We start from the raw sequence: 24,209 nt of genomic DNA, 5'->3' as shown, positions 1-24,209 counted from the left end.
GATTCTCCTTTGTGAGAAAGCTTAGTAGCAAAATAAAATTATTTCAACGTTTTAGCTTTAAATGTTTGTCAGTTTTCTTACACAAGGTGTTGTCTAGTCTATGATTTCGTTAGGCAAACAATAACCAGTAAACATCCTTAACAATGCTATGACTTACAACAGCAGGTTTGAGGCAGTTCATAACCTGTAGATACATGATACTGTATTATTATAAAGGTCATTCGGTAATTAAAAAAAAAAAAACAGTTATACATGAAAATGATTTCACTTCTGTTTCAACGTTAAGGCATGTCTGGCCCCAGGACCTCACTCTGCATGGAGTGGTTACCATTTGTCGGAAAAAAACTGGTTGGTACGACCATTGAATAATGGTAGGGGTTTTTCGAAAGAGATGACACTTATCATTTGTAATTTGGTTTGTCTTACATTGATGAGAGACTGGAACTGGGAAACTGTGCAAATGGAAAGGAAATTTGAAAATGATAAGAGAAATTCCAGTTGGTTCGTTCCAACAGGATGAATCCCCCGCACAACAACTTACCAACTTGAATTTTGAGGTCATTAAATTTTGTCCATTTGGCTAATCAGAAAGGTGGTGTTTTGCATAGCCCCCCTACCCCTACAGAAGGTGGGTCCTCGTCGAGTACACTTGTTATGACCACTTTCCAAGGTCCAACTGGAATGCCTGAAAAAATTAACCTTACCATTTGCATTCCAACTGAAAATACCTGTTTTCGTGGCTTAATGGTAAGCACCTGTTGTCTTTGATTTCCCTGGAAGTGAAATTTGCAGGGTTCATACACTTTTTCAGGCCAAAAATTCAAGGACTTTCCATGTTTCCAGGACCCTTGAAAATTTCAAGGACTTTTTTTATGAAATTTACCTCAAACCAACGATTTCCAGTCTGTTGTGCCGTTGATGTGCTTGCTGAAGAACTAAAAAAATCGCTTATTTTGGTGGTGGTCTCGTTGCCTTAAAGCCTTTTGACGTTCAATAAAAAAAAAAATCAAGGACTTTCAAGGACCAAAAACCAATTTCAAGTACTTTCAAGGCCTTGAAATCTAACTCCTGAAATTCAAGGGTTTTCAAGACGCGTATGAACCTTGAATTTGACATTCATAGACGATAAAACTCAGTAAAAAAAAAAACAGGAACCCATGTACTGATGCTCCAAGTTACTTCATAAGCCAATCACAAGCCAGCTCTTTTTAAAGTTGTATTTTATTGGCAAGCTTTTCATCTAACCCTTGCATCAATCAGGCAAATGAAACTCAAGTTACTGGTCTAAAATCAACACTCTTAAAAACGTTTTCAGACTATTTGGTTGGTTTGTTTTTGTTCTTCATGTTGCTCGCTTCCAGAATCCTCTGAACTTCAAAATTTATGGCCCTGGTTATTGATCCATAGCCACTTATTCAATGTTAAATAAAGATGATCTTGCAGCACGAAATCACTCTTGGCTAATGTAAGCTGTTTTCAACCTGTCAAGGAACTTTCGAGTTCTCCCTCTTGATCAAGTTCCTATAAAGAAAACCAATAAAATCACTTCATTAGTCAAAGATGACATGTGCTCTGCACTATTATTCTGGGGTAAGTGGAGTACAAAGGACTAATTTAATGAAAATAACCCACTCGACGGTTATTTTCCCAGTAATGTACCTTCCATTATGCATCAGTCAATTGAAATCCCGGCCCCCCGACCCCCGGGACTTAGCGGGGATTTAACGCGTCCAAAGCCGGGATTTAACGCACTTTTAACGGCGCGTTGGCCCCGGTGGGCGGTGGATTTAACACAATTTCAGTAGACCGGGGCCGTTGAGCGGTGATTTAACAGCACGCGATCACCTGAATCGGGGACGACAGCTGGGGTTTAACATGAAGGACTAAATGTTTTCCTCGAAATGTTCGTTCTGGGGAATCCGTTCTGAGAATTCTTGTACTCCCTTGATAAAGCCTTTCGTGACGCCTGGCAGATGACACGAATAGCAATTCATGTATTCATGTTTGTATTAAATGTGTTCGCACGTTAAGGATAGACTCCTTATGGACTCTGCCATGGAGCGGTGATAAAGGGGCGACAGCTGTTTTAACATCAAGGACTAAATTTTTTCCTCAAATGATGTTCGTTCGTTCTTATGGAATCTGCCACCTTTGTACACTATCGTCTCGAAGAAAGTAGTTTATGTTTCTGAGATTTCAGTCGTGAATTATACCGTAGGGTGAAAGGTGTTTGCCTTTCGAAACTGAAAATAATTTTTCTATTTTGTTTCTGCTTTATATGTCCCACATTGAAAAGACGTCGTCAATGAATCGTTTCCAAAGGATAGGTTTATTGCTACTTTTTCTGAATAAATCGTTTTCTATTTTGGCCATGAAGATGTTAGCAGATGGTACGGCGATTTTCGTACCATAGCTGTTGGATGGGTTTGAGGATTATCTTTTCCACTGAATTGGAACGTGCAGTTTTCTTGAAAGATTAGACTCGGAGCATCTTCGTCTCAAAAAACCTGTTAGGTACGGGAGAGTTGATGAGACAGAGAAGGCTTTTTAGGCTGTTTAGGCAGTGCAAGTTATTAAAGTCTGTCGCACAAAGCTTGTTTCTGTGTTACCGTCTGAAGTTGATGGTCAATAAAAGCTGAAATACGTTCTTCCGACAGGTGTGTTCATAATAGCTAATTTCGGGTTTGAAATTTGGCAAATTTGTGACTCTGACTACGAAAAACGAGTCACTTCTTATTTTTCTCAAAGTAAAAGGCTTTTGTGGAAACAAACTACTACTCTGGTTTCTTTCCTATCTTATAACTATATATAATGAACAATAAATGAAAGAGATAGATTTTTAAACTTCCGCAACGAAAGAAATCAAGATTTTTGCCTGGTTTTGGCTGAAAAGTCGCTCTTGAGTTGATTCTTTATTTGGTTCCTTTTTCCCCGCTATGCGGGGCTTTTAACAGACGTCTTGGCCCCTATGGCGGGGTAAAAAGCCGGGTTTTAACACTTGGTAAATGTTAAATTCCCCGATAAGTCCCGGGGGTCGGGGGGCCGGGGTTTCAATTGACTGATGCATTACCGTACCCAAATTCGCAAGTAGCCAATCAGAAGCGCGATCTACTGTCCTGATATCCTACGATATCAAGTCACTGACCTGATATGCCACCATATCACAGTCACTTTGAAGTGAAGTAGTGTTACTGTACAATGAATTGAAAAGAGGTTTACCAATAAAACAGAACTTCGTAATTTAAATTAAGCGGTGTTTAGCGGTCGTAAAAAGAGAAAAACTTTCCCGCCAAAACTAAACTTGAACGCGCTCGCCAATTGCGCGATGTTTGCCGATGAGTACTGAGACATTCAGACTGAGAAATGGAGTCGGAATTTCCAAATTTTCGGCTTAATATTGATTTTGAAAATTTAGAGAATGAAACTCTAAACAAACAAGTGAAAAAAAAGGCAGAAGAAGAACTTGGTAAAAGTGTTGAAGACCTGGTCAACACAATTTGCAGTACGTACATTGCAAGCATGGCTTCAACAGAGCGATAAATATAACCGGAGCTGAATTTGGGTACGGTAAATACCTAATCGTGCCTTTTTGGTAAGCTTCGGCTGCATATCAGGCTCGTTTGGTCTCGCCAAAAAACGAACCATGGCTCGACCAAACTCGCCTGATATGCCGCCGAAGCGTACCAAAAAGGTACGATTAGGTATAATAACTGAAAATGTTCATCAGTCAACAGTTGAAACACTGTTTAGTAGAAACTTAAGGTACTGTAAAACATTTTTAGACCCCTAATTACACCCACCGTTATGATATCTAAGCCTCCAATGAGCTCTCCCTTTACATACACTTGTGGATAAGTCGGCCAGTTAGAGTATGTCTTGAGACCTTGGCGAACCTGGTGAAAATTTAAAATCAAATTAATGGAAAAATTAATTTTAGGGGGGTCCAACATACTGATGACAACCAATTACTGTCACTTCTTCCAATTCCTGGCAATTCAAAGTTTCTACAAGTGGGAACCATTCACAGTCTTCCCTGTTGGTAATTAATTACATGACTGCAGGACCGTAACTAGCAAGAGGCAAGACAAGGCACTTGCCTCGTCTTGATTTGAATCCAAAACTAAAAACAAAATATGCTCGGTTGGGAAAATAATTTCCAGTTGAACAAAATTGATTTTTTTTAGAATTTTTATAGTTCTCCAAAATGGCATGCCCCCTAGCCTTCTAGCAAAATCTTGCCTCGTCCACGCCAAAGGTCTGGTTACGGCCGTGGACTGTACGATTGCAGCGATTGTTGAGTCCGACTCTCTTGCGTATTTTCCAGTCTAGACTGCGCGAGCATTTTTATTAATTAAGTGGTTTACCCATAGAATTTTAGAATTTTTAGAATTTTTAGAATTTTTTTTTTAATTTAGAATTTTTCAGTTATTATAAATGTACATATTGTATTTTACTTATTTTTAGACGTTGGTGTGATATCCGTATGGACTTTTTACCGACATATTAAAATGTAGATGTACCAGTAGATATTGTTGGGATTCAGTAGCTACCAAAAAGGTTAAAAAGTTATAACATGAAAAAAATAAAAGCAGTGATTACCAACTTCAGTTTTCATGTCATTAAAAAACTTGTATCTTGTTGCATGTGAAATCATATCAAAGAGACTGTACAGCAAAGGGAAACTTGTAAATATTTTTATTCAAATCAAAAAAGAGTGCCCACCTCTTGATCTTCCAGTATATCAAAAGACTTAAACTGGATACTGAAAGGGAATGAAAACATCAAACTTTTAAAACAACCTTATTTACTATATTATTTTTTACGAGTTCACAGTAAAAGTCACACCTATTAGGATAGTGTACAAATTTAGATACCTTGGAGTAAATAACTGGCTCTACTCACCTGGGATATTTTTTTAAGATCTCGCACATCTTTTTACTGAAGCCACACCTAGGAGCCTACAGGTAGAAATAATTGTAAAAGAACAAATAATTACAAAACCTGGCCCATTTCAATCAGAATTCTCTACATTTTTTTTTTTTTTTTTTTTTTGGGGGGGGGGGAGGGATAACTATTCTTGTATCACAATCAGTCACAGTGGAAGCAAATGTGTCACAGAGATACAAATAAGCGGTAAGCTAACAATCTTTTTTAAGCGACAATGTCAGCATCGCTTTATGCAGGTGGTTGGTTCTGTTTTTCTGTTGCGATCGACCAATCAATAACGTGAACAGAAATCCCTTTAATTTATGCATGGACGCAGGAATCTGGGTATGACAAGAATACATGCATGCACTGGAAAAAATGTGAGATTTGGCATTGTTTTGCGACTGGAAGTGAAACATTTTTGGGGTTTTTTATTTACACAAGTATTTGCCCTCAATTCACATACATTTATCATGGATACAAAAAAAAAACAACGACATTGTTGCTGTCAAGGCAATTAATTCTATTTAGACCGGCTTGTCAGTGATCAGATCACAGGGTCCCAAACATCGTTGACTACCCAATTTATATTTAAACCTTTCAAAAGAGAAAAATAAATAGTAGTATCCATAATTTGCTTCACAAAAATGCACTTAATAAGTTAAGCAAACTCACATCAGGGCTTCCTTTCATGAATACCATTACTGGGGCAGATGAAATAAGAGACTGTAACCTAGAAGACAATAACATGAATGTCCATGAAATAACTAGCAATGTCACTGACTTACTGATTCTAATGCATATAATGCCAAGTTGTATGGTTGGTATGAAGTGAGAAATTCTGGGCCAAACATTAACTGGGGTCTGGGGGCATGCTCCCCCCCCCCCCCCCCCAACTGAGAACATTTTTAAAAATGTTGGTTGCAGAGAAGCAATTTCCTTCATTCTGGGAAAGCGCTTGCTGTTTGTTTGTTGACTAATCTTGTACCCAGATCTCCCACGACCATGGACTGGAAGATCTGGGTAGATGTTTAATAGGTAAGATCCAGTTGTGACGGTGAGTATATTGACGATTAGGATCAATTAGGGTTCATCTCTACCAAAGAACAGCTAAAAGTATATCTCATAATTTAAATAAATTTAGACTTCTTCTTCAAGTTGTAGTGTTTAGAAAAAACCGTAGTATTTTGTCTGAATGAAAGAGAGATTGGGTCAAAAGAGTGAGTCTCATGCCAAATGCGCGAGACTTGATATCTAGATGCAAATGTTACAAAAATTAATGTGAGGCAGTATCACCATATATTTAACGAGTTTTGCAGCATTTTGGCAAGCCCATAGGTAAGTCAAAATACAACAAATTAAAAAAAATTAATTTTAGGGGCAGTGTATTACACCAAGTGTACATCTATACCACACATTTAAAATTATGTCTAAAAAGAGAAAAATGTATCCAACATAAGTTTTCTTTCTCAAAAACCAAACTTTGAACTATACTTCGCTTTGTACTTGCTCAGGAGAACTGACAGGACTAAAGCTTTCCTGTAAAACTGGTTCCTAGCCTACCCATCTTTCGCCCTTGTTTTCTCTAACCACCGACAAGCCGTCAGTCACAACTGCAGTGTAGTACTTGACAAAGGTAATTACCTTTTGTTAAGATCCTCATCTGTTGGTAATGTTGAAGCTAGATCTCCACTTGCTGCCAATTCCTGAAATGAAAGACAATAGTGTCAGCCAAAATGACAATGCTAAAAAACCAATGTTTTACTGCCCAGTGTGCGCAATAAGTGAATTTCTAACCTTTACGATGTCTAGCCCTCCTATTAATTCACCATCAACATACAGCTGTGGATATGTCGGCCAGTTAGAGTATACCTTCAAACCTGAAAAAAAAATCAGAAAACATTTTTATTAATATCTAAATAAATAATGGACACCATAAGAAAATAATGTGGGAGACGCGGTGACCCTATGGTTAGTGCCCCGGACTCCAGATTAAGTCGCCTGGCTTTAAACTCCAGCCAGGGTCATTGCATGGCGTTTTTGGGCAAGACGCTTCACTCTCACACTGCCTCAGGGGAAGTCAAAATTCTCCTAGTTCCAGTTGCTACAGGAACCAGGGTAAAGCTCTGGCAGTATGCGTCACTTGCTCTCACGCAAACTTTACTTTGCCTTATAATACATATCACAGCATCAGATCCAGACCTTCAGATAAGGGGAAAGGGGGGGGGGGCCGATCATCCAGATCTTAGAATAATGGGGGGGGGGGGGTATATCGAAAATAATTTTCTTGGCTCTTTGGGTCTCTTTTTGTTCTAAAAATTAGGTGGGGGCCCCGGGTCCCTCAGGCCCCTCCCCTAGACCTGCCACTGCATTAATGCATAATTTTGTAACTTTATGTAACTATGTACTACATGTAGTCCATCACAAGCTTTCCCTAGGGGCAAAATATCAGATTGCTGCAGCTAACAATTTACACACCCACATATGCCTTGCTGAAGGATACAATATTTTCTTTCTGACAATGTCCTCTTTAGCACCATTTTTTTAACACCACACACCATAAATTAATAAATAATTTATTTTTGCTACCATTATGATGTCTGTTACCTTGTCTGACATCATTGTCTGTGAGAATGTCAAAGTGACTGTATTTTGCTCCATGTTTATTCAACAGCTCCACCATCTGTCTACTAAATCCTAAAATCAAATTGAACAAAATCAACATTTTCACAGAATGACGCTTTTTAAATGAGGTTAAATGCGATTTAACCAAGTTAAATAAAGCAATTTAACCAAGTTAACCACAACAAGTGGGTAGTCAGCTGTCCATGTTTTGCAAGTTTTTCCCCTCCCTCCCTCCCTTCCCTGCTTCTTGTTATTAGTTATTCATTTTTCCACTGATTTAATCAGTGTGACGGGTGTCTGTGTGTGGGGGCTCTTGGCTGTTTTGTTGGGATTGCCAGCCTTGGCAGCTTTATTCTATCTGGGGAGGGCCGGCTGACCTCAGTGGAGGCCCTCCCGGGTATCCCAGGCACCCATCCTCCATATTCACGAGGCAGTGGTTAACCCACTAAAAACAAATTTTAGGTTCACACTAGGCTGAATTGAAAAGTTACCTAGCAGACAAGTTTAAAGTGGCAAAGTTCCACTCTATAAAGTCAAATAGATATATTGATAAAATTGATCTAATTGGTTATGCCTTCCTTACCACATCGAGGTTCCTGAGGTGATCCCTTCATGAACAGAACACAAGGTGCTCCATTTATAATATTTTTTAATCTTGTATTTATATCCTGCAAATAAAACAATAAATTATAATTATGCATTATAAATTATTTACTAGGTCCTCCACCACAATCGGCAGAGGGTATTATGAACTCTTGGTAGTCCCTCGGCAATGCTTGTAAGATAACCAGCTGACCCCAATAGTGTTTCCATTACCATTTAACAACCCTCATACTATAGAGTGTGTTTCCTCAAAAAATCAAACAACATAACATAATGTTTTAATGGAATAATCACACTGGTCTTCATGAACTTTAATAAAGGTTATGATAAACAGTGTACAGTACAATTTACTGGTATTATAAAGAAGTTCCAAGGACTGGCAAACATGTTTGTTATAATGAAGGTCCACTATAATGGGAGTTCTGTTTTTGTCATTTTACTGTACTTAAGTAACTTTGGCCAGGCTAAAGAAAATCAATCATTATTTAAAGGGTTACACTGTAAAAGTCTTAAGAACAAACAATAAATAAATAAAAATAAATGGGAATCTGCAGTGGCATTCCCACAGAGTGGCTCTTCGTCCACTGTTTCCGATCAATTGGAATTAAGGACGGTGCCTCCTATTGCTACTGCGCACTTGTTCTGCGCATCACGCAATGCATCGATCACAATGGGCGCGCGCGCTTTTAAGTAATTCGCTCGCTCAAAATGACGAATTCAACTACGCGAACAAGCGCGCGACTAAAAATCAAGAAAGTTTTCTCTGCGACGAAATCCAGTTTATGGACATATCCTAAGCCAGGAACAGCGGAAAAGCAACATATCAGTAACCATTGACCGCTAACCACTGAAAATGGCTCACATTAACAGTTAAAAACAAATCGCTAAGCGCTAAAACGTTACCCGCAAACTGCTAACCGTGACAAATGGCGTAGTGCACGCGCGAGATGCAAATATTCAACTCGCTAGGGAGGGGGATAGCAAAAATGTAACAGACCCCAAAAGCGATTTCATAGAACCTGAAAACAACTGGACGGTATAACTTTTAAAAACGCGTGGTGACCCCTACTTTTTATTTTATAAAATGTAAGTGGTAAGTCTATAGAGCACATGTTAAATTTTTCATTAAGTGAAAAAAAAAATTTAGGCCGATTTTCTGGCCGTGCAAGTGAGAGCTGCTTGAGTCAAAAATGGCTCAAACGCAATTATTTTGTTAATAAAAATGTGGATCACGCAGTTCCGAAGACATTATTTGTTAGTTATTGTAAAGATTGTTATATTTAATGTTGATTTTGTTCATGAAAAACCAATTTCAAATGGAATTTGCAAGGAAATTGTATTTAGTTTTACTTTATTTTAAAATGTCACATCAGCACTTTTTCCAGATTTCAAACCTAATTATCTCGAAAATTTGCGTGGCTACCCCCAATTTTCTTTTTGAATTTTAGTAGCCGTTGGTAACATCTATGTACATTTCTTGTATAGTCATCGGCCAGGCAAAAATACTTTGTTATTAGTAGGCACCGTCCTTAAGCAGTGTTGGTTTTTTGAGGAGAGAGGAAAACCGGAGAACCCGGAGAAAAACCCTCGGAGCAAGGACGAGAACCAACGACAAACTCAACCCACATATGACGCCGGGTCCGAGAATCGAACTCGGGCCACATTGGTGGGAGGCGAGCGCTCTCACCACAGCGCCATCCCTGATCCCCTGATTAATGCATCACAATCATTTCACCTATAAATTACTGATAAAAAACACAACTAAAACAAACCTGTTTTGTGTCTTGTTCTTTTGGTTCAGTAATAGCAGGTGTGATGACATTAGCATGCTGTTGTACTTTTTTGGTCAAATTAGGAGCATTTGCTCCATCTAACCGATCCACAACCTTCTGGTTCTAAAGACGCAAGATAAGAAAGTTTTAAAAACAGTTACAAACACACTGATTTCTTCAATTTTACCATTCAGGGATATAACTTTTAAAAAAATCTCAAATGCTATTAGATAGATGGTGGGAGGCGCAGTGGCCTAGTTAGCGTACTCGACTCCGAGTCGAACGGCACGGGTCGAGCCCTTGCCGGGGTGCTGCGTTGTGTTCTTTGGCAAGACACTTTACTCTCATAGTGCCTCTCTCCACCCAGGTGTATAAATGGGTACCGGCGAATTTACTGTTGGGGGTAACCCTGCAATGGACTAGCATCCCATCCAGGGGGGAGTGGCAATACTCTCAGTCACTTAATGCTACGGAAACCAGGATAAGCTCCGGCTGTATGGGCCTCATGGCTCGGACACAGACTTACCAGATATACCTTAAAGTTATTCACTGGTTTTGCAGATACACTGTAATACACAAATATTTTATGAATTCCATTGTATCAGTTTTCTGAGCCCTCCAGGGGCTTTTTAAATCAAAGCTAAATAAATTATATCTAAATTTTTAATTAAGGAACTTTGTTTTTTATATATTTTATGTATTTTTGTATTTTTTTAGAGAGTTTTTTTGTAGGGTTAACCTTGTACTTTCCTTTTCTTGATGCATTTTTTTCTTTTCTATTAATTTTGTTTTCACTTGTAACTTTGCATCTTGAATAAAGAATGTATAAATGTATAAAATTCAATCAAAATCCTGAACTGAGCATCCTGAATGTAATATGATATGACTGGCCCAGTTAAGTACTTTACCTTGAAAAGGAGAAATGTTGGCACTGCACTGATTTCGTATTTATGGGATACTTCTGGTAAATTTTCAGCTTCCAGCTACAAATAGAAAAAGAGGACAAAAAAAATTAGTTGCAGTGTAAAAGCTATACCAAAAGCAGGATCAGAAATCAAAGTCGGTCATCAGACAAAGGCCTACCAAAATTTGCCGTTGTCTGATGAAATCGCAACCATGGTCGGACATGCCAGTTGTATGACTATTTATTTGAATCATAATCATGTCCCAGGCACTTATGTTTTCATTTCTACAACTGTTCAAAACAAATCAACAGTTCTTCCAATCTGGAAGTGCTCAGAGTAACATACATGCAGACAGACGATTTTGACCAGCACAGATGTCAAATTATGGGCTATAATTATATATAATTATTATTATAAGAATAATGGTGAACTGAGTTTCTGCCAGGCAGCTTTTCTACCTTTCATTCTTCCCAACTATACAGTAAGCTTTACTTTCTTCATTAGCAAAAAGATTATTTTGATGAAACTGGAATAAATTTGGCCTGATGTTTAGAAATAACACAATGTACATGTACAACACTCTTACTAACTGTAAAATGAAAATGACTGTGCCATACCTTATAGAATTTCACATGTGAGTTATCTTTAGCCAGTTCTGTCATAACGTCATTCATCTGAGTGCATTGTGAAGCCCATGGCGCATGAAAGTGAACCACTGTAAGAATGCTTTGAAAAACAAAAATACAATGCACACATAATGGATTGATAATCACACTTAAAAATGCAGTTACAGCTAATTAAACCAAAAGAATTAGAACTTTGCATAATTCAACAGTATAACACTATTAAATGAAAAGAAACTTCAGGCAAACAAGTGAAAATGGAAAAGTTACTTGCCCAACAGAAAAATACTACCCATCCCAGATGACAGAACAGGATTTTTTCCAGTCTTATAAAGATATCTTTCAGTCGATAAACTTGAGTATTTGCTGATAAAAGTTTAAATGCAACAGAATCTAGGCTTGTAACCAGAGAAAATCTGTCGTGTCAAAACAAATCTGAGTCCTTCTGAGTCCTTATTTTTAATGCACCATGTGCCTTTTGAGGCCTTGCATGTCCTGCTGTTTGAACTGTCCCAGATAGTTTAACTCTGACAACCTCACCTCTGATAGTAACTCAAAAATGTATAATTTCTAATGTGTGTACATGTGCTGCTGTTCAACTAATAAGGTTTAAAATTAAGGTGGTAATATACAGAAAGTTTTTATGGTTATTAAGGACTTGTCCACCCCTTACATGCGACATTATGACAGTGAAATATAAATTTTTATCTGAAGGTTTCATTTGAATATTAGACTTCTAAAGACTCCTGCCTTTTTACTAACAAAAAATGTTTATGTTCAGTGGAACGTGATTTTGTGGCTTTTTTCACCTTGGTGGATTAGACTTCGATTCACAAGGATGGGGCTATTTTTGATCACATTCTTGTTTTAAAAACATTATGTGATAAATATATTTTACACTGAATTGTTTATACTTAAGCTTTGAAAACAAAGATACGCACTGTAAAACACAATCATGTTTTAGCAACAAAAAACTTATAGTTTCCTAGTTAGTTAGATCACGTTCCCTTGTGTTTACTATCTTTAGTTTAAAAATAAAACCATTCTGCCCTCAGGCCACGTCAGTTGACAGCAGGAAATAGTTGTTAATTAAAAACAGAATAATACTTCAGCATGGAATGGTCAGGAACGATCGCAAAACCTTCAACTCCAAGTTCCATCTAGTAGATGAAATTTGTTTACCTAGGAGGTATACATTATTAATTTACAAAAAAAGAAACTAATACCCCACCCTTTTACAGCATTTTTATAAAAAAAATTCTGTCAGTCAAAAAAGATATCACACAAGTGTCATAAAATATTATCAGTAAATTTAAGAAATGATTGATAAAAAAAAACATGCTTGTGGCTTAAAAAATTGAAAACCAAGCCACAATTCTTTATCAAGAAGATCAAGATAATGTAAATGAAGAATAAATAAGTGAGAAAAGGAAATAAGCAAGCTTACAACCGTGCTAATGAATCCAACCTTAAATAATTGATTTAAAGACTCACAATTCTTACAAAGATCTAACAAAACAACAGTTAATGTACCCTTCCTGCCTAAAGTTACTTTTTCACATGCGCAATTTAAAATAGTTCACAAAGCTAAGCTGGCTGATCATGACTTAAGACTAATGTTTTAAAAACAACAACTGATCTGAAACAAGACAATTAATAACCGATAAAAAATAACATCACAAGCAAACTATCACACCTTGGAACTTTATAATAATAATAATAAAAGATTTACAGTAAAGAGCATTTGAAGAGTGTAGTAAGCTATATAAGCAAAGGCTTAAAAGTTTAAAGCTATTTAGCTAGAAGGATCGACCAATACTAAACTTTCTCATTCGATATGCACAAAGTGTTCAATTGCAAATTCATTGGGAAATAAAGAAGAGAGCTCAAAGAAACCAGTTCTGCATTCAACGAAAAAAGCGCTACTCGACTACTCCTTTGGAGAAATATTTGGCTGAAAGAAACTGCGCAATATTATGAGACAGCGAAATCTTTCAATCAAGATACAAAATTGTAGCTGTGCGCATTCGCTGTTGCATATGAGAAGATTGTCGCTATAAAAATCTATTTTTAGTTCAGGAGAAGCTTAATGTATGGATTAGTTGAAACACTGTATACCCACCTGGAAGAACCAGCCAAAATTTTATCAAATTCGGCGTTATTCTGGACCTCTTGTAAAGCCATCTTCTTTCAATGTCTTGTTAGAGCTTCGTAACTTACGCAATCAACCAGCAGTGATGTACAAAAATTCATGCGCAGTACTTTTCATGAGAACAGGGAGAGACTGGGAACAAAGATCTGGCGGGAAAGGATCGCGTGATCGCGTGTGGAGATCGCGTGACTTAACATCAGGTGATTCTTTTTCGTGGCCTCCCATTGCATCGAGCCACTTTTTGAAGTCACCACAAAAGCGGAAAACGATTCAAACTCCGTCTTTCTCAGAGACGGATCGGATCGCCGCAGCTTTAGACCTGTTATGCGTGCCATCCTCTCTCCGGCACGCAACACTACCCTTCCCAACATCGCATATACGCCGAGATACGGCCGTGAGGAGTTCCGTTCCCACATATATTTTCACAACAGAGACTAAAACTACCAAAAATCAATCAATCAGTTAATCAATAAAACTTTATTTGGAATGGATGACACTTGATATTTATAAAATTAATGAACTTTGGCCTTCTTCTTATTTGCTAAGTTTTAAAAAATTATTACAATTTAAACTCTTTAATAAATCTAGTTAGAAAGAGAGAAAATAAAACATAACGTAAAATCTTACTACTTGGTGTATTCGATCGAAAAGTAATTAAAAATATAACTAATAATTAAAAATAAAAATTACACGTGCACTCCAAGCTACTGAATTCAAGATAAAACTCTTGCAAGTGTCAAAATATTTTTTTAAACGTACAAACGTTTCGGGCTTAGCCCTTCTTCAGTGTTTAACGCACCGTTTACACGGACGCGGTTTCATTTGTAACCGCATACACGGCGCTGATCGAGACACAACTGAAACCGGAGCGTTTTGAAAACGCTCTCAAAAGTGGAGCGTTTTCAAAACGATACGGTTTCATTGGTCGTGGCAAAACCGCATCGATTTGAAAACGGTCAAGTGTTTTGCCACAAATTGACTGGATCGCGAAGAGTAAACATGACGAACCTCGCACAGAGTGCAGCGCTTGCTTATACAAACACGTTCGAAAACACGTGGAAAACGGTAGGATATGTTTCGTGTAAACACTTCGAAACCGTGTGGTTTTCGATGCGGTTTCGAGGTCATGAATCCGTGTTGATTAATAACCGCGTCCGTGTAAACGATGCTTAAAAATGCCAGTGTTGAAACGCGAGTAGCCTGCGTCGCCAAAACGCGAGTTGCGCCATACAAAAATACAATCATTACTGAATTCAATTTACTGTTTAATTTGATCTATGACTGTATTAAACCAACAGTCACAGTCGCAAACTAAGTTAAACGTTATCAATGTTCATCTCTTCTTTTCTGGAAAATTAGGCTGCAAACGCATTATTTCCTATATTTGCTTAATAAGTACCATCTTTTAAAATTCGGCTGAAATGTTTTAGGACACCTCCTCAGAGTACAAGAGGCGACTGGTAACTTTTTTAAATTACCGTAAGCATGCTTGAATGAACTCACATCTGATAAAGCAATGATCAGAAAAGGTGCCTGGACCTCACAGAGTTCCTCCATTGTGGCACTGATTAACAGCAATCATGCCCACTTACATATTATTGTGATTAGCAAGAAACTCTTAATCCGAGCCTCCCAGATTCTTCCCACAACTGGGTGTAGTCCCCACAATTACAAACGTGCACACGGTATAAAATAATTAGAGTGAACTTGTGAGTGACAAGTATGCAATTATACATATTATACAGTAGGTGGTCTGGAATGTGGCTCTTCTCGAGCTGCGACTAGGCTGCTCTCATCTATTTGATCATACAGCTCCTGCAACAGAAAAGGAATCTTTTAAAAGGCATAAACTTGTGACCAAAAATTTAATCTTAATTTACCTTCATTGAATTGTTCTTGTTTTGCCTTGGAGAGGTAATGTTTCGAGTGCTACTGAAAGTTAAACCAGGGAGGGAAATCGCAAGGCATTTCGAGGCGATCATTACGTTTGGTTTCAAGACAAACGTGGTCAGAACTATTGTACTTGGACGGACCTACCATTACCTAAAAGAGTTATTGGTCTCTTTATGCACCCCACTATGTCACGGGGATTTCACAGATTTTTGGTCTAAACTGTTCTGAAATAAGTGGTTGGCAAGTTGACCCATAAAAAAGATTACCTTTGAACATTCAACTGAAGATATAACCTTTATTTGGGGATAGAAATCAAACTTCGGCTATAAATATCAATTTTTTTTGAAGGCGCGCGGAAACAGCTTGAAAACGTTGGCTAACGTTTTCAAATTGCAATCCATTTCCATCCGAGCATGATCCGCAGCCAAACGCGCTTTTAAACAGTTTTAGTGCTCTAAAATAGCATATTGTTAATAAAAATGGATCATTTTTTTTAAGTTTCCTACGACACAAATATAAATTTTGGCTGTTCCAAAATCTGTTAAAACCCGTGCCAGTCCTTTTAAAATATACACGGTGTCTTCCAAAGACAAAGTGGCTTCAACAAGAATAAACTTGTTATAGCCACTTCCCTAAGACAATAGAGAGTTGGTAAGTAACCTTTCCGCCCTTGAACGCAAATCTGTGTGGATCGATAACCAATCTTGTGAAAGTTCGAAGAAAGTAATACTTACAATGTTCTTGTTGATTTTTTCCGAAGTCTATCGTGACGTCATCACCAATCAGTACGAACGGAGCCCAGTACTTTACAGCACCAAACTTCTCTGATTCTCGAAGACATTTCCTAGCCCGGTTGACAGCCACACTGCTGCAGTCTCCATCTCGCAGATGCTGGTAGAAACTTTTCATAAACTCCATAGTGGCCTCGTCATCAATTGCCCAGAGTGACACCAGAACAGAACGAGCACCAGCACCCAGGAAGGCCCTTCCAATACCGACCACACCCTCAGGCGTAACACGCCCTCGAGCACTGTGACAGCAACTGAGCACAACAAGCCTTGCTCGTAGCTGGACAGCTTGTACATCTGCCATTTTCAACATGAAATCTTTCTCTTTTGGATTGTAGGATGTCGTTGTGAGATTTGGAGCCAAAGCAATTTCACCAGCTTCCATATCGCCATGTGCTGCAATGTGTACCAAGGCAAATGAACCGATTCGACGCAGCACCTCCTCTTTCGTCGCATCTTTTCCTGTGAGAGGTTGGATATCCAGCATCTCTCCTATCATTTCAACTTCCTTTCTGGCGTATGGCAAAGGCGTAAAAATCGGCTTGCCTAGGAGGTTGGTAAATTCCTCCAAACATGGGTCTCCCACGAGCAGTACTCCACTCGTTCTGTGGTAGTCATCAGCGGAATTTGTGATCAGTTTTAAACTCGTCAATGATGGAAGAATGCGTGTCCTGATGGATTGACTAAGATATCTTGATTCATCATCCATAAATGCAGCAAAAGGAGCCAGGCATAATGGACCATCCGGGACAATGATTAGTGTCGTCCCCTTGAAGCAAGTCTGCTATGGGACCAATGAAACAATCATGAAAAAGGCGCAAGGAATTTGTTTTGCAGTTCGATTTCTTTGTTTCCTGGACAGATTCTTGACCGGGCGGCAATCTGTTTCTCAGCTCATCCAGTGAACGATCTTCACAGGTAACTCGAGCTCTAATTTGATTTTCTTTGAAGACAGCTTTCCTTAAACCTTCCAAGAAAGCGACAGCGTCTTCGTCTAATTCCTTTTGTCTAAACTGCACAGGCCTTTCTTTGCAGGCTACCCATAAATGGATTGTCTTACCTGCCAGTGCGACAAACACAGTTTGTGCTGATAGATTGCTTAATATGTCGGAAATCGTCCCTGTGCCTTCAAATGAACCAGACGCTGACAATGCAGAGTGATACTGCAATTTCATAAGATCCGTCAAGGCTTGTGCTCGTCCTTGCTCAGCAACACACAAAGCCTCATCAGTTTTTGAAAGCCTTACCAGAATTCTCCACAGAGCAGTGTAAGCATGTTGACGTGCATCACGAAAAGATATTTTCAACACATCTTCTGACTGTAGAAGAGCACGAATGCAATCAAACAGTTTTACGCTGGATCGATAATAATCCAGAGCCTCATGCAAAGCACCGGAAGATTCAAAATCACAACCTAAAAAGTGACATGCAACTCCTTCATTACATGTCTGCCCCAACTCTTTGGCAATGCGAAAAAATTTCTTATGGTACTCAATGGCTCGTTCATAATCACCTAACATTAGATAAGCATTGCCAAGTTGGCCATAGGCACCTCCTTCTCCAGCTCTCTGCCCAAGTTCTTTGGCAATACTAAGATGTTTCTTGTGGTACTCTATGGCTTGTTCAAAATCGCCCAGACTATGATGAGTATTACCAACGCCTGCGTAGGCACGTCCTTCGTCATGTCTCAACCCCAGTTCTTTGGCAATGCTAAGACATTGCTTATGACACTCCATGGCTTGTTTAAAATCAGGCAGACCATGATAAGCATTACCAAGATGGCCATAGGCAACTCCTTCTCCAGCTCTCTGCCCCAGTTCTTTGGCAATGCTAAGGTGTTTCTTGTGGTAGTCTACGGCTTTTTTATAATCACCCAGATTACGATAAGCATTGCCGAGGTTGCCATAAACACTTCCTTCTTCGTGTCGCTGCCCCAGTTCTTTCGCAAAGCTAAGACATTTCGTGTGGCACTCTATAGCTAGTTTATAATTGCCGAGACTATCATAAGCACAGCCCAGATTGCCATAAGTAAACCCTTCTGCATCTCTCTCCCCCAGTTCTTTGGCTATGCTTAGATGTTTCTTATGGTACTCTATGGCTTGTTTAAAATCACCCAGCCCATGATAAGTGCTGCCAAGATTTCCATAGGCAAGTCCTTCGCTTTCTCTCTTCCCAAGTTCTTTTGCAATGCAAAGATGTTTCTTGTGGTACTCTTCGGCTCGTTTAAAATCACCCAGACTGCAGTAATCACAGCCAAGATCGCAATAAGCACATCCCTCTCCATCTCTCCTTCCCAGTTCTTTGGCAATGCTAAGACCTTTCTTGTGATGTTCCATGGCTTGTTTAAAATCACCCAGACCATGATAAGCATTACCAAGATTGCTATAGGCACATCCTTCTTTATCCCTCTGCCCCAGGTCTCGGGCAATGCTAAGGCTTTTCGTGTGGCACTCTATAGCTAGTTTGAAATTGCCAAGTCTATAATAAACACAGCCTAGATCGCCATAAGCAGACCCTTCTCCACCTCTTTCCCCCAGTTCTTTGGCTATGCTCAGATGTTTCTTGTGGCACTCTATGGCTTGTTTGAAATCACCCAGACTAAGGTGAACACTGCCGAGACTGCTATAGGCACTTCCTTCTTCATGTCTGTGCCCCAGGTCCTTGGCAATGCCAAGATGTTTCGTATGGTACTCTAAGGCTAGTTTAAAATTGCCGAGACTAACATAAACACAGCCTAGAGTGCCATAAGCAGATCCTTCTTCCTCTGTCTGCCCAAGTTCTTTGGCAATGCTAAGATGTTTTTTAAGGTACTCAATGGCTTGTTTAGAATCACCCAGGCAATAATAAGAACTGCCAAGATTGCCATAGGCATTTCCTTCTTCATATCTTTTCCCAAGTTCTTTGGCAATGCTAAGGTGTTTCGTGTGGTACTCTATGGCTTTTTTAAAATCACCCAAACTTAAGTACACACAACCGAGATTGCAATAGGCCGTTGGTTCCTCATCTCTCTGCCCCAGTTCTTTAACAATGCTAAGAAATTGATTATGGTATTCTAAGGCTTGTTTAAAATCACCCAGGCCATGATAAGCATTACCAAGTTTGCCATAGGCACGTCCTTCTCCAGCCCTGTCCCCTAGTTCTTTGACAATGCCAAGACATTGCTTATGGCACTCGATGGCTTGTTTAAAATCACCCAGATAATGATAAGCACTACCAAGATTGCCATAGGCATTTCCTTCGCTTTCTCTCTCCCCCAGGTCTTTAGCAATGCTTAGACATTGCTTATGGCACTCTATGGCTTGTTTAAAATCACACCGCCTGTAATATGCATTGCCTAGATCGTTGTAAGCAACTCCTTCTCCAGCCCTATTCCCCAGTTCCTTGGCAATGTGAAGAAGTTGCTTGTAGTCCTCTATCTTTGTTTTTGTCATTTTACGTAACGAATTTGCTGCCTTCTGTCAAACACACACCTAGTATAAAAGATGGAATATATTTTGGCGTGTTGATTAACTTCAGTTTATTTTGATGTATCTATTGCAGCTTATTTAAAATTGTCCTAAATTTGGTGGTGATTTTCATTCACTGTATTAAGTGAGCTAGGTAGTGATATTTTGATAGTCTTCTAGTAATAAAAACAATTGTTCCAAAAAACACGCTTCAAAGCTCCCCATTGGTGACCCTCATCTGCAATTGATTATTATTTTTTTAAGTCGTCAGCAGGTCTGATTGTAATTCAGAGAAATGTAGACAAGCTACAAGAGAACATGCACGTGTTTGTTTACTGTGATACTAATCGATTAGATTTAGCTACTGAAAAATATATTTATAGAGCTACTTACATGCAGTGAGATAGAAAACAAGCTTTGAAACAAAACGAAGGCCACAACGGCAGTACACAATAGTTTTGGACCAGTTATCCGTGATAGCGAAGACCTCAAACTTATTGTCGTGAGATCCAATATCATAAATATTATTTTCTAGAAGTTTTAAAAAATATCGAGTTTGTCATCTTACCATTTTGATTCTTGTCAAAGCATGCTGATTGGGTAAAAACGGTTCGAAACAAACTTCACAGCTCAAATTCGATTCATTGCTTTATGACGGTGGAAACTGAAATTAAAATTCAGGTTAGAAATTCAGTGAAACGTATTGACTGACATTTCCCATTTCAGGAAACATACGAAAGGCATAGATCGATAGATTTACCGAAACTTGATTATAACTCTCAACTTATGAGAGCAACCGAATATTAATCGTTTCGCAATAGTTGTCACGGAATTTTTACAATTTTTACTAAACTCAGAGTTACCGTATTTCCTGGAGTATCCCCCAGATCGTTTCTTTCAATTTCTTCCCTTGTCAACTACCATAATTAAACCCAAAGGACGTTCTATACAATTTTAACAAACAATACCACCACACAAGTAATGCAATAGCATACTTGTTCAGATTACAAAGAATGAAGGGGAGCCTAAGATCTTTCTGTAGCAACCGTGCGGTCATAGTTTTATGGCTGGGTGATCGTTTTGTTTGGCGAATCAAACTTTTTCTATTCGAGATAGCTACGTTCCGACACTAAAACGTCTTTCTAGCTAGGGTTCCATCTAAACATCTACTCACTCCGTCCACCCCGTCTTTCTCTCATCATATATTGTTCGCAGAGAATTAAGTGGTTTCTATGAAAAAGAGTAGCTTAATATATTTCCAAAATCGCCTCTCTTTTGGTCAATTCTTGAGGACGAAGGGTCTTTTTTTATATAGACAGTTAAAAAAATGTGAGTGAAGATATAGATGGCATTCGCATATTAGAGGTTTTGAATTCAAATCAGAAAGTTCTCAATCATAAAACTCCTGAAAATCTTTTTCGTTATTGCTCACAACGTTGAGTCAGATTAGAAATTCGAGTGCAAGAAGTATATTTTATAGATTCTGTTGTGCATAGACCCCGGTGGGCGAACATTATGTGCGCGCTTTTGTACACGAAATCTTTGTAAGCAGTATCTACTCTTAGTCTTAATTTCTAAAGCCTCAAGCTTTTTTGAAACAAATTTGGCTGGTTTCGATTTGTATCTGGGAAGAATGTTGTTCTAGTCAAGCGGAAGGAACGGTTTTGCTTGTGAACAGGCAGAAGAAGCAATGCGACAAACGCTTTATCCTTAAAGCGACATCTTTTACAGAGGGATTTATCTAAAAAAAATGCAGATGTTTCATTTACAAGAACTGCAGTAGGATCATTACCTGCCAAGTGCGGTATATAGGGTATTGGAGTCGTAAGCCTTTGGTACAACATTTCGGTTTCCATCAAACCATCTGATCTCAAGTACATTTGCAAGAAAATCCAAAAGTATGAAGTTACATGTTTCCACGGAAAACGAAAGTTTTAAGCTCGCATACATTTCAAAGTAACAAAACAAAAATGCCAGGTTACATAAATATAGCTCATAAGTTCGAATGAAGCTACTTGAAGGCGCTCTTATTCGTAGCCTCCTAACTCCAAGCAATCTTCTTTGGGCTCATTGAGAAATCTTTCCTTTTCACCAAGAACACGTGATAAGCATTCTGCCTATGAGGCTAACGTATTCCAATATTTGGGGGCCAAATATAAAATGGCAGAAAATTAAGTTTTGGTCCGACGATCGTGAGTTGTCAAGATCTCTAAATTCTCTTGCGCTGTTGGTTACCCTCTATTTAGCTCTTAATAAATTTGAACCTGTTCAATTTTTTTCTTGTCAGTTGAAGAGAATCCTCTATTGTTTAGCCAACGCTCACTGAGAGTTGGAGGAAAATGCTTCTTATCCCTCAAATATCGCGACTGCCGGTTTAAACACGGAGATTGGCAACAAAAAAAGTGAAAGTTGAAATACTCGCCACGATAAAATTCGTAAGACATTAACAAAAAGACAGACAACAAGTGAAACGTTTAAATAACTTACTTTAATGTTTCTTTTTGTGTTGAAGCAGGGGATTCGGCATAAATTATTTACGATAATTAATTATATGTCATCACTTTTTTATCTCACATTAACTAAATATTAAAATTTGACTTTCTTTTTTAATAATTTACATCTCATCTCTGAATAAATCCATGCAATTCGAAATATAAATTTATAACCAAGAATTCATTTGCACTTGTCACAAAAATGTACAACACACGTCTAACTGACAATTTTGCATTGCCATGTAGAGACGAAAACTACTTCAAGAATTTTATAATCAAGCCTCGTCTACACGAGTAATTTTTATGTGACAATTTGTATGTGACAATTTTTATTTGCTCGTGTAGACGAGGAAAATTAACCAATTTTATGTGACAAATATATTTGTTGTGAAGCTGGCGTGTTTCTTTATTTAATGTGACAAATAAATGTTGTCACATAAAAATTGCTCGTGTAGACGGCTCGTTACATAAAATGTGGCAAATATCGCGACAGTATTGCGTATGCGTTTCTGCGTATCTCTGCTGTCCAAAGTCATTACTGGCGCACTAAACTTTGAACTGTTGATAAATAATTGTTGTGCCATCTACACTATTTAAATACATTTGTCACATAAAAATTGCTCATGTAGACGACGCTTCAAGACTCAACTCATCACCGTTTTATGCACCTATCAGGCAGCTCCCCCCTGAGACTGTCCCCCGTGCCGACTATAAGGATTTTTTTGAAGAAAACGAGAAAGTTCACGGAATCTTCACCTGTGGGTTGGGGAAGCTTCAAGACTTCGTCGGATGTGTAAGATTGTAACTAGGGATTACGGGGAAATGTGTCTGAAGAAAATGCAACCCGGGGAACTGTGCCTTTTATAACGCTTCTGATTGCCCCAAGGGTCGTCCCCAGGGGAAAGCCGGTGATGTGCGTATTAGTTGCTCCGGCAAAATCAACACAACACAATCCTAGACAATCCTAGATCTTCAAGAAACGAAATTTAAATTTAGTAAATCAAATAAACCGTTTTTAAATCTCTTTGTTGTAAGGGATTCTACTATGGTTGATTTAATTGGCTAGATTTAGATTCGCTTTTTGAAGTCATTCAGGAACGAAACGAAAGGGTTGAGCTAAGCACGTACAAACCATGGCTGCTTTTTTTCTTTTCGCCAAATGTAACTACTATATTTATTTAATGCCTATTTAATATACTGTCTGGCAATGACACAAATCTCGCTCCCAGGTCTCTTTTCTCTCCAACACGAGGAAGGAGTAGACCTGGGTAAGAGATTAGGCAAAAGCCTCGTTTTGAGTCAAACGTCGTAATCTTCTCCTTTCCCTTTTTGTCTGAGGGGAGGGGACGGTGTGGAGAAAATATTAAGACATTGCTCTCTGAAAACCTTAAAGGTATTGGAACGTGTGAGACGAACCTTAAATTACACCTAACTAGCGTAATGGAATAAAATCTACATCGTTGTAATAAATACTTAACTATACTCTGTACAAATAAAAATCTTGAATAAATCAGTCTTTAAAATTTACGCTCTTCTGTTGATAAGTATTAACTCTTTTATAAAATAATAATAATTTGATTTATATAATATATACAAGAAACATACTGTTGAACTTTATATAATAATTCTGAATGAGCACAGGGTTGTATTTAAATATCTGGACATCGTAAGCTGGAATTGCTAAAAACTGCAAGAAAGCATTTATAAATTATCCAAGACAAACTAGAAAATCTGAACCTTGCATTTCTAAATTTCGTTCATTTTGAACTAAATTCCTTTCCTCGCAATCGTTAATTCCTAATGGGTCCCTGTCATGTGTCTAACACGGTCAAAAAAAATCAAGAAATCCTGTTAAAATGAACCTGGTGACGATGTCCCTTTAAAAACAGTGGAATACTTGAATCATGGTAAAGAAAACACTGCATCACAGTCCTTAATTTTGCGTGTGTTTGGGTCTGATGGAGAGGGCGTGATACCTGAGGTG

General features: G+C 38.4%; 1 protein-coding gene and 1 pseudogene across 2 annotated transcripts; both read right to left on the bottom strand.

The window, feature by feature from the left end:
• Nucleotides 1–1,205: 1,205 nt before the first annotated feature.
• On the bottom strand, nt 1,206–13,699 carry LOC144642541 (glutaredoxin-3-like). The gene is made up of 13 exons (XM_078501516.1): nt 13,577–13,699; nt 11,449–11,557; nt 10,835–10,909; nt 9,927–10,049; nt 8,135–8,219; nt 7,534–7,623; nt 6,724–6,806; nt 6,571–6,632; nt 5,602–5,659; nt 4,903–4,958; nt 4,723–4,762; nt 3,801–3,893; nt 1,206–1,521 (listed from the first exon to the last, which is right to left on the bottom strand). Exons 1-13 carry the CDS (start codon nt 13,636–13,638, stop codon nt 1,477–1,479), a joined length of 981 nt encoding a protein of 326 aa, XP_078357642.1. The 5' UTR covers nt 13,639–13,699; the 3' UTR covers nt 1,206–1,476.
• A 1,282-nt stretch (nt 13,700–14,981) lies between these two features.
• LOC144642522 (uncharacterized) lies at nt 14,982–20,207 on the bottom strand (annotated as a pseudogene). Its single transcript, XR_013568744.1, has 3 exons — nt 20,127–20,207; nt 16,234–19,757; nt 14,982–15,418 (listed from the first exon to the last, which is right to left on the bottom strand). The product of XR_013568744.1 is annotated as an uncharacterized LOC144642522 (transcript).
• Nucleotides 20,208–24,209: the final 4,002 nt, after the last annotated feature.

The sequence above is a fragment of the Oculina patagonica genome, chromosome 2 (genome assembly GCF_052425735.1).
Source record: "Oculina patagonica isolate OP01 chromosome 2, crgOcupat, whole genome shotgun sequence".
Lineage (NCBI taxonomy): Eukaryota > Metazoa > Cnidaria > Anthozoa > Scleractinia > Oculinidae > Oculina > Oculina patagonica.
The sequence above is the reverse complement of the archived record's forward strand: the minus strand, read 5'-3'. Positions and strand labels throughout refer to the sequence as shown.